The following is a 10,954-nucleotide window of genomic DNA, read 5'->3' on the forward strand; positions in this document are numbered from 1 at the left end:
ATGACCACAAATCATATTTAGCAGGCTATTAATAGAATTCATTATCCATGCTTAACTATACGTTGATAGGCCATACATATTTTTGAATGACTCTATCAAAAAAGCTAAAACAGTATTGATAACAAAGGGCGGAAATGACTGACGAAAATTGTAAAGTTATAATTTAAGATCATTAATAGAAGTAGGTCGCCAAACAGAAGCATGAGGGGAGCATTATGAGCAGCAGTGCCGGGGAGCGCACTGTTCCTCTTTAACCAACGTTCACCACTAGATGGAGACAAATAGGCTACACATTTTAATGCCTTCATGAAATGTGATTATTCCGCACACCATCATAGTCTGTAGTCTTGCATAACAATCATGACAGCTAAACGGGTTTAAGACGCACAGCAGGTAAGAACAAACAATGCACTTTGAATAGTTGACATATTACGTGTGCGCAACTGAGACGTATGTTATTGTTCGTCTTTAGTGGTGAGCTAATGTTAGCTAGTTAGCTTCACCAGCAGGCAGTAACATTGTGTCCTACTGAGCGGAGTGGCTGAGGAAGCTTGAGGCGCGATGCGAACCTGCTGACGAAGTTTGGTGAAATGTGCTAACGAAATTAGTGTTTTGTTTCATGTGTGTCGTTTGATGCGAGCTGGATTTTATTATTCCGATACATGCATGTGAGAAGACACGTCTAATGTTATGTGGATGCGGTGTCAACTGAGTGTTAGAGTAACAGAGACGGACCAATGTTTGCAGCAACTTGCTAGCAGCTAGCCAACTAGCTTCACACAGGCCGGAGACGTTTGTCAAGTGAGTCCAAGTAAACCAGAACATCCGGTCGCAGACTTAAAAGTAAAGCATTTAGTCATGCCGTTTTTGTAATGCTTCAGTCGGAGAGCGTTAATGCAGATTTTCCTTAATAACAATAAATGTTCGCTACATGTTCAATAAATGAATAAATGTTTGATTTAATTCATTTGAATCACCAATAAATTAGCACTTAAATTTTCTATAAAGATATTTAATTTGTTGGCAAAATGGGACTGTAAAAATATTTTACTAAATTTACTCAAGTGTAGTGTAGTATCTTATACTTGTGCATTTGATTCATAACAGTTCAAAATAGCACTGTTGCAGCAAGACAGAGGGTCAGTAACCTTCTACGGGGAGAGCAGTGATTGGTGGTTATGTGGGGACTTGACCTCTAACCCCTTGTTTTGTTACTTCAAAATAGTACTGTATGGGTTTGGCCTTTTATTTTGCAGACTCAGACCCCTCTATGGTACCTAACAGATACCTAAACATTTCCTATATAAGCTTTGTTTGATGTACAGAGAGACAGAGTGGCCATCGGGCTGGGTCACTCTCCAAGCTGCTGCAGAGCTTGTAATTGATGCTGAATTCCTTGATGTAATAAACTTTTATGATCAAGAAAAGTGTCAAGCGGATTTCTTCTCAACACATCATCGCAGCATTATTGTTCGGACACCACAGTAGCCTATTGTTTTGTATGTCCAACCTCAGATTTGTTGTGTGATCCACTGTTCGGCGTAAAGTGTTTGTCCTGTTCTGACCATAAAGAATAGTTTAAAACCACAATTAACTGTCTGGTTTCTTCAACTTTCACTCAGCAAAAAACAGCTTTTATAATCGAAACAGATCATTTTTGATATTTTATCGAATGATATGAAATTTCTTATCGCAATAACCTTTTTGACCATATCGCCCAAGCGAAGGTATTGGTTTGAAATGAAAGTCATCTGAAATATTATAAAGAAAAGTTAGTACGTAACGTTAGACCTGCATTTGTATGGTTGATGTAGTTTGTGGCACAGTTATTACAGTCGTAGTAGACCAATTTGGTTGACATTTAAAGTACAGTGTTTCTCTTGGACCGTGTGCTCCTTATGAAGTGGTGGACGGGCTTTTATTGTGAAGGCACAGTCGCCTCACTTCCTGTGTTTCTTCAGCAGCTGTTGTAAATGTGATGTAGCAGCTTTGACAAGCGCGGCTAGCTAGCTGGCTAGCAAGAGACTTAACCCACTTAACCTACGTGACACAGTGAGTGTGTTTACATATGGATCTAAGAAGTTGTTGTTGTTGTTGTTGTGTGTTTAAACTGTTACAGATCTGCTTTACTGTCTGCTGTGTCAGTCTATACTCGCTACAGTGTCAAAGCTGTAACCAAACGGCCTACAAGTGCTACGTTAGCTAGCTTCACCGTCTCAAGATCTAACGTTAGTGATTGCTGGTTAACTAATTAGGTCTTGTTGAAGTGTAACGCAAAGTAAGGGCAACACCAGTGTAATGTTTCAGTATAACATTTATAGCTGGTTTTCCCACTGTTCTTTTAGTTCAGGAAATATCCTGCTGTCAACGTAGACTGACATTTAGCCGTATTTGAAAGAATTATAAAAAATAATCTGCCTGGCTCGTGAGTTAAGTGTATTAACTTAAACAAGGTGACTATACTCGTTTTACGACGTAGATTCATAAAACTCGCCCAATACCTGTTTCAATACGTTCTCAACTTTCTGAGTTGTTTCACAGTGCTTTCTATGTATATTTTGCAAGATAAGATCACAGTACAGCTGACCCAGTTACAAAAGTTGACACTTTACTGCCAAGAGGCATTGTTTTGGCAAAAGATGTGGAGTTGAGAGGGATCATTACTCTTAACATTTCTTTTGTAAGGTTGCAAATCATATTCTGAGAGCATTCCTGTACATGCAAGTTGTGAATTAGGTAGTGAATGAAACCAATTGGGACTACAACATACATAACCAGATTAGATCTAGTGTTGTTGACTTGTTCTTCCAGGGGTTAAGTGCCAACATGGGTCCTTCAGGTGTTGTGGTGCCAGGAATTGTAACTTTTGTCATACCTTGTTGTTTTTATTTTATAGTCCTCGATGGTGTAATGTCAAAAACAACTTTGAGTATGTTTTACATTTAGCTTGCCAACTTTGTTCAGTCATCCCTCTATTTATTTCTCTCTACAGACTCAACTACTCTATGTAAGATGAATACTGAGGACAAGTTGGAGGGTATGCTGCTGAAGTGCAGCAGTGGAGGAATAGATGGAGGAGGAAGAGTCGGGCTGGTCAGCGGCGGAGGGCTGGTGGTGATGACCCTGGGGGAACGATCGCTGGCTAACCACCCTCTGTTGGCCGAGGACGAGGACGACGAAGACGATGACGAAGCCATGACCGGGAGCTCGCTGGTTACACATGACCTGGTCCCTCCAGAGCAGCTGATGATGCAGGAGGAGATGACGAAGAATGGTGGAGGAGGAGGAGAAGAGGAGGGAGGAGGCGAGGTGGGAGTGCATTTCCCCCTAAAACTCACCAATAAGTTGCCCTACTTGCTTCATATGCCAGTGAGTTCCTGCTGGTTAGGAAGTAGTCCATATATTGATAAGATTATCTGTGTGGATACATGTGTACGCACAGTCTGCACGTGCACGTCATCATAGCGAGTCTCCTTTCATGTCAACCTATGCAATGTCTTTTATGGGGCAATAATTCCTTCAGCACTGAAAATTAATTTAGGTATTGACGCAATGCCGTAGAAGTTTTAAGTTGAACCATGCATAGTAGTCGCACAAAAACTGTTTAAAGCAGATGCTGGACCAATAGAAAACAAAAATGAAAATGTGAAAAAGAGCTCCCTTAAGTTTTTTTAATTTATCATTATACTGCTCTTCTCACAGATTATGTCTGAAGCAACATCATTCAATTATTCAGTTATTTTCAGCACCATTGAAAATGGCATTAGGGATAATATATTGTTGTGCAGGATCACATTACTCTCCCTTGTGTACCTGGTTTGCACTCGAGTAAAAAGGTCAGGAGCCTTCACAGCAAAAGACATTAGGCTAAATGTTTTAACTTTTAAACTTTTTAATCTTTTACATTACAAAACAATAAAAATACAGCACATGTGTTTGTATTGTATATGTGTATATGTATATTGTAAATGTAATTTCACAGCATGGCCTAGGCCATGGCCGGGGGTCATCCTCAGCGGATGCTTGAACCACACCAACCGGCTTCTTAAATTGTGGAACAGCAGCTGCTCCTTGATGAGGTCCCCTCACACTGGATGGTTATCCTCTGCTTGTGCTATTGTACCTGGCTGGCCCGGATAAGCTGCAGGGTTAAATATCTTACCTATCTATGCTCCTACTTTTGCAGTTGAGCATCAAGCAGGAACTACCAGTCCAGATGAAGAAGGACAAAAAAGGAGTTAAGGACCTGATGGTGTGTCCTAAGAAGAAAAAAAGGAAGCAGCGTTCCCCAGCAAAGGTGCTGATTAATTTTTTCTCAGAAAAGTTTAAATTGCCTGATATGCATGTGTGTGAGACATTGACAGCTATAAGACTAAAACATATACATCTTTGCTCCCTTTGCTGTTTTTAGATTCTCAGTATCAATGATGATGGCTCATTGGGCATACAAAACCCCAAGTGTCACATCTGTGTTCACTGTAATGCTGCATTCAGAACCAACTACCATCTACAGAGGCATGTCTTCATTCACACTGGTATGAATTACTCAGTTTCTTGCTAAATAAGTCGTAACTGTCAAGCAAAAGAGGGGCGATGCTAAATTAAAATGTCACCTTGAGTATTATATGAAATGTAGTGTATGTATTGTTATTTATATGATTGAAATTCCAGGTGAGAAGCCATTTGAGTGCAGCCAGTGTGATATGCGCTTCATTCAGAAGTATCTTCTTCAGAGACATGAGAAAATCCACACTGGTGAGTGAAGAATTAATGCAATCAGTGGGCACTAGAATTATCATTTTGGTCTTAAGTGAATCATCTTGTCTTTTTTTTTTTTTTTTTTTTTTTTTTTTGTCTCTGTTTAGGTGAAAAGCCTTTTCGCTGTGATGAGTGCGGGATGAGGTTCATCCAGAAGTACCACATGGAGAGACACAAGAGGACTCACAGCGGAGAGAAGCCCTACCAGTGTGACTACTGTCATCAGGTAAACTCTGCTTTTTGTTGGCTTGTAAGTCAGTGCATCTGGAAAGCAACAAGACTATGGTGGTGCACCATGTATTAAAAACTGCACTCAATTATGAATTGGTGCCATATTAGTGGTCTTTATGCGTGCGGCACTGCAGGATGTGATCACAGAGCGTATAGAATGAAGTTAAGAAAATACTGGCCGACGCTTCTGTATAGTTAGCTAAAGTCCTCCTAGGCAAGTCGTGCCACTCGGCCGCCATTTTGGCAACGCCCCCGGGCAGCTATTTTGGACTAACAAGACCAGGCTCCTATCTGAATGAATGGGGAGAGAGCCAGAAATGCACTTTCACTGGTCACCGGGACATAAAAACTACATGAATAGAGAATCAGCAGAGTTGTATTGAGGATGCGATTGAATGGCGTGTCTCCTCTAAAATGTCTTTGAGTTAACCCAGTCTTTAATGGGTTATCGCTACATTGTGTGTCTGTTTACTGGTTAAAATATATGTATTTTGTCCTCTATCCACAGTACTTCTCCAGAACAGATCGGGTTTTAAAGCACAGACGAATGTGTCACGAGAATAGAGAGAGAAAGGCCAACAAGGCAGCTGGTAAAGTTGGGCCTTTGCGGGAAGCAGATTCTTTAGGCCTCTCCTTTCTTACCAAAGAGTGTTCGCTCCCCAAGAAGAAGCGGCAAAAGTGTGCAGACAGGAGTTCAGGTGCTTCCACTGCCAACCAGACAGATGGGCCAGCTGCCTCTGTTGTAGGAATGGAGGAAAAGGAGGAGCAGAGACAGAATAAAATTGAAGGTCTACCTCTCTATGCTGTGCCCTCCAAAGTCAAACATGAGTATGTGATTGCAGATTACTCCGTGGAACTTCCTGAAGAAACGGCCGGCCAACACCAAGAGGGAGAAGTGTCTTCAGAAGACACGACTCCTCCCAAACTAGTCCTGAAGAAAGTCCCCAAGAGGAGTCTTAAACAGTCTAATGAACAAACTCCTCCCTGCCTGTCCACTTTGTCTTCCTTTGAGGAAAACACTAAGGTCACACAGTACACCTTTGAGATCGTGGACAAGCAGGGCCTTTTAGACGTAGAGAGCAACACTGAACTAGAGTCAGTTGAAACTCTTCAAGGAGGTCCAACAAAGCCAGCAGCTAGCAGCACAAACTACGACGATGCCATGCAGTTTCTCAAGAAGAAACGTTACCTTCAGGCTGCAATGGCCAACAACAGTCGGGACTACGGCCTGAACACGAGCAGCATTTCTTCTCAGCCGCCTGTTACACAAACTGTGGTGTCAGCCGTCATTGACGAGACTGTTCCTGCCACCATTCTGGAGCCCCAGCCCATCAGCGCAGAGATTAAAGCCACACATGACAAGCATGTGTTGCCAGATGAGGTTCTCCAGACGCTGTTGGACCATTACTCCAACAAAGCCAATGGGCAGTCAGACATTTCCTTCAGTGTGGCTGATACCGAGGTGACGTCGAGCATATCCATCAATTCCTCTGATGTTTCAGACAACAGCCCCGGGGAGAGTCTCGGAGCCTCCAGTGCCCAGGCTCAGCCGGCTACCGAGAAGGTCAGCCTCTTGCAAGAATACTCCAAGTTTCTCCAGCAAGCACTGGAGAGGACCAGCCAGAACGACAGCTACCTGACCAGCCAGAGCCTCAGCTTGGTCTCTGAAAACCCCACCTTAGCTGGGCAACCTCTGTTCTCCACTGAGAAACAGTTTCCTTCCCCCAGCAGGTTCAAATCAGGGATGAGCTCTCCGCTAAGGTCCACTTTAGAGAAACCTCACTTTGGATTACTGGTTGGGGACTCCCAGCACTCATTTTCATTTTCAGGTGATGAGACCACCCCTCCCTCCGCAGTGTCCCCAGCTGAGGAGGACTTTTTGGGGCAGGTCTCACCCTCCAAAAAGACAGACTCTCCACAAGGCATACTGCAGACATTTCAGATAACCTCCTTCGATCAGAACTTCAAATCAACTTTTCAGACATCAAGATCTGGATCCTCTGCACAGTTTACTGTTGCCAATGGACAATTAAGTCTTCGAGGACACAGCACAGACTTCTCAGAGTTCCCCTTAGTCAGAGTCACTGAGACCAGGTCTCAACTGAACTCCTCCCCTGATGTTTCATCCAGTGAAACCTTTGGCTGAAGGCGGGGGGGATTAATTTCTGTTCATAATTTCAGCAGCACTTTACATGTCTCCTGTTTTGCCAAAACGAGTCCCATTGCAACTATGTGCTATTTTTTTTACAGCATTTTGTTTGGTTTTTTTGTTAAATGCAACCTTACAGAATGGAAATATGGAAAATTGATAAATCACAATTAGCATTTCCCCCTTTAAAAAGGTAATTGGAATTGTGCATTGGTATATTTCTTGCTCCAGAATGTAGATTGAAAGATTAAGACGCAACCAAAGTGAAATGCAAGAAAGTGCGAGAATGAAATATCCTATCATGCCATTGCCATATAGTTTATTTTTAATGTTTTGTCAGTCGGTTTGCCTTGCACAAAGAAAAGATCAAGTCACTCTTGCTGCTTAATGCAACATTTCCACTTATTAAAATATAGGCCCTATTTAAATATGCCTTTTTTGCTCTCACTGTATCTACCTCCCCTTGCTATTTATCTGGTCCACTCCTAGAAACCTTTTATTCCAGCTGTGTAATTCCTGTTAAATTGTCTACTGAAATGACACCACGATTAGATCAAATCGGATTCTTCACTTTATGTTGAAGTCACTTTACTGTCACCTGAAATGGGTTTTTCCACATCATATGTGTAATGAATGCTACAGGAAAGATTTAACTGATTCTATGTGACTGAAATGGAATCTAGTTTATTTTCTAGTTTATTTGGTTGTAAAGAAAGTATAGTTTTTCCTAAATTGTTGAACAATGTGTGGATAAATGTATTCCCTCTGTGGCTGAATTTCTTAGCACTGGTTTTTACAAATGTCACTAGTGCAGGATAGGCTCTGGAATAAAATATAAAAGACTAAGTTGTATTAGATTTAACCTTTTCCCCTCCTCCTAATCAAATAGCTGCATACATGTAATGGTTGCAGGATAATTCAGCAGTATACGTGAGTTATAGTGAAATTACTTAAGAGGATTGTGCTTCATTCTTGCACAATTTGCACATTTTTCACTAAAGGGAATGTAGGGCATACTATCACAGTGGATGAATTGCATAATACCTTTACTTGCAAGGCAACCTTTTTTTGTTAAATGAGACTTGGCCCTTAGTTAAAAACCCTTGTGTCAGATTTGGGTTGTTTGAATTGAAAAATGATGCTCATTGCTTTTGTCACTTATGTCACTCTTGTAGCTGCAGTTTTATAGTACTTATAGATTGTTCTTCTTGGAAGATGCACAGGTTTTGGGGGGCACAACAATGTGTTTAGATCCCCCTTGTATTGATTGAAAGTCAAGGTTTTATTATAGGCTATATTATGAGAGATATTAGGTGCTTTGTTTTGCAGTTTTCTTAGTTTTACATCTGTGCCTTTTGTTTTATGCTCTTTAATTCCAGCCTTTTGTTTACTCATTCCTGTATATGTATTTCTTAGTCAGTGCTCTGAGGCTACTATTAGTTCCACTTGCACAGTAACAACAAACACATAAGCTATCAACCTATTCAGCCTGTAATATGCTGAGAATCTGGGAGCTTCATTTAATTTTGCCCATCACATTTTTATTATTTTAGCTAGAAATCACACCAAGTTTAATTCTCAAACTATTATCTGTTCTTGGAAGGAAATGGCATTTTCATGGACTGTGCTGCAGTATGAGTGCAGAATCATGTTTCATCTGTACTTTTCATAATAATCACCCATTTACTAGAATCCGGTAGTACTCTACATGTGTCCGGGCCTTAGTGGGGAAAAAAGCATTTGAGTAAGGTCTCTTCTGTACTCTTATCACACTGTTGAATATTTTCCATGTGTACATGTATGTGTGATGTCTTAGGTGCTATTGTGTGAAACACTTTTCATATACGCCATCAAATTAGGTTTGAAAATTGATGTTAAGCTCCCTATACAGTTCTACCGACAATCAGGGACAGACAGGCACCCATATTAATCATCAAATACTTTATTTTTCCACATCCAACATTCCTGCTAGAATGTATAAAAAATATCCAACTGTAAATACATTGTATATTTTTATGTTCCAAGAAGTACTGTTAGGTCGTTGTGTGAATAGACAGAAAAGTCTTGTGCAAGAGACACTTGTAGTCAGTGGAAGGCACATTAATTAGTTTTCCAGCATTTATTTCATTCAACAATGAATCGATATCACTTGCTGACAAGATGTGGCTTTCTGAGGTTTGTATATATTTCACCACTGTTATCAGAAGAAAATGTATGTTTTTTTTCTTTCTTTTTTTTTTTTTTACAGTTTTATTGATGATTGGTTAAAGTGAATTTAGATCTTTTTATGTATATGCAGTTGATTGTGCATTATGGGATTCACTGTATACAGCTGTTAATGAAAAGCCACCACCCCCAGAAAATGTACTCCACCTGAAATCAGTGTTTTTAGTATCAAATATTTAACCTCAACAGCTGTGGTCAGCTTGAATTCAGGACGGTTAAAATACATTTTGGTTGGAGTGTAATTCAAAAAATAAGTTTTGTGGTTGGAATATTTCACTACCTACCAATTTCATTGAAGCAGTTATTAAAAGCACAGTGCAGATGAGTAATTCTGCGTCGGTAAATTGTTTCCCACAAAGTCATTATGGAGAAGTTTCAATTCAATTAAGCAATTGCATCTGTTGATGGAAATTCATAAATTATATGAGCAGTACTCTGGTATTTTTTTCCTTTTAATTAACTATTGTCAGTAACATGGCCATAAGTGTCCTTGTATAAGCTAGAGAAAAAAAAAAATTGTTTTGTGTAAAGATCTGAATTATGAATTTTTTGATAAAAACTATTTTTGAAACATGTCATTTAAGGCACTGATATGTACAGTATATCATATGCAATCACTATTGGTACCCTCATTTATCTCTGTACAAGTCGTTTGTGTCAAGATCACTCAAATGCGGACCGGAATCTGAACTTTGAATTTGGCATTTTCATACTTTTAAAGGACTTGACGAGGAAGCCCTACTGCTTCACTGTAAGGTTGATCTTAAGTTAGACAGTAAGGTTTATTTGCATGGTCTCTAACTTGTTGGGTCGCGTGAACTTGTTTTTTGAATAATGTGCAGCTTTAATTGTAGCTGATTAATTTCAGTCAAGTAACCCATATGATTAGATTTTTTGCAATATATTATGATTTGTAAACGATCTGATTAAATTGTTGTTTTGATTGTTGTGTGTCATGTCCTTATGAATAAAATAATTCACAGTATTTGACCTTGAATTGTTTTTTGATATTCAAAGGCCATTCAGCTTATAGTGCCATTCAGAATACAATTTACTGTATATGACATTCATAGAAAGTCTAGGAAACGATAAAATAATATATGTAGTTGGTTGTAAGTGTAGGCTGCAACAAACAATACATTGATTGATTATTTAGGCATATAGATGAAATGTTAGGCAATTGGAAAAATGTCCATCAAAAAGTCCCAGAGTACTATTTTAAGTCTTAAAAAGGTTTTGTCTGATCAGCAGTCCAAACCAAAAGATATCCATCCTCACATTGGAGAAGGTGGAATTGGGTTTTCAATTGAAAAATTATTTAAAACAATTAAAAATATTTCAAAATTGTAATAAACATAAATAATTGTTGTCATTAGTCTAACCATTTCAACATTAAATCCACATATAACGTTATTTGTAATCAAGTCTGTCTCTGTCACTTCCTATTGTCAGAAATAGGCTTAAAAAACCACCCTCATGGGTTAAAAACATAATCTACCCTTCCAAAACCTGGAGTCTAAACATGTTTTAGGAAAGAATTCCACACATAACAAGATAAGGGTATTGAGTGCTACGTGCATTTTTCAGCTT

At 39.5% G+C, this 10,954-nt stretch overlaps 1 protein-coding gene across 5 annotated transcripts; it reads left to right on the forward strand.

The window, feature by feature from the left end:
• The first annotated feature begins 323 nt into the window (after window positions 1-323).
• Window positions 324-10,349, forward strand: znf148 (zinc finger protein 148). Of its 5 annotated transcripts, none has more exons than XM_046054186.1 (7): window positions 324-393; window positions 2,993-3,369; window positions 4,187-4,297; window positions 4,412-4,535; window positions 4,672-4,755; window positions 4,866-4,984; window positions 5,498-10,349. In XM_046054186.1, the coding sequence occupies exons 2-7, from the start codon at window positions 3,013-3,015 to the stop codon at window positions 7,133-7,135; spliced, it is 2,433 nt and encodes an 810-aa protein (XP_045910142.1). In that variant the 5' UTR covers window positions 324-393; window positions 2,993-3,012; the 3' UTR covers window positions 7,136-10,349. The 5 variants fall into 5 exon arrangements, with proteins under 5 accessions (XP_045910142.1, XP_045910140.1, XP_045910144.1 ...); XM_046054184.1 differs by lacking the exon at window positions 324-393 and adding an exon at window positions 567-801; XM_046054188.1 differs by lacking the exon at window positions 324-393 and adding an exon at window positions 567-801 and having other exon boundaries at window positions 2,993-3,309.
• Window positions 10,350-10,954: the final 605 nt, after the last annotated feature.

The sequence above is a fragment of the Micropterus dolomieu genome, linkage group LG07 (assembly GCF_021292245.1).
Source record: "Micropterus dolomieu isolate WLL.071019.BEF.003 ecotype Adirondacks linkage group LG07, ASM2129224v1, whole genome shotgun sequence".
NCBI classification, from domain to species: Eukaryota; Metazoa; Chordata; class Actinopteri; order Centrarchiformes; family Centrarchidae; genus Micropterus; species Micropterus dolomieu.

Excerpts from the sequence above, each read along its gene's own strand:
- znf148 (XM_046054186.1), top strand. The coding sequence starts at position 3,013 with ATGAATACTGAGGACAAGTTGGAGGGTATGCTGCTGAAGTGCAGCAGT. Across the intron at positions 3,370-4,186 it reads CCTACTTGCTTCATATGCCA|TTGAGCATCAAGCAGGAACT; the intron begins GTGAGTTCCTGC and ends CTACTTTTGCAG. Across the intron at positions 4,298-4,411 it reads AGCAGCGTTCCCCAGCAAAG|ATTCTCAGTATCAATGATGA; the intron begins GTGCTGATTAAT and ends TGCTGTTTTTAG.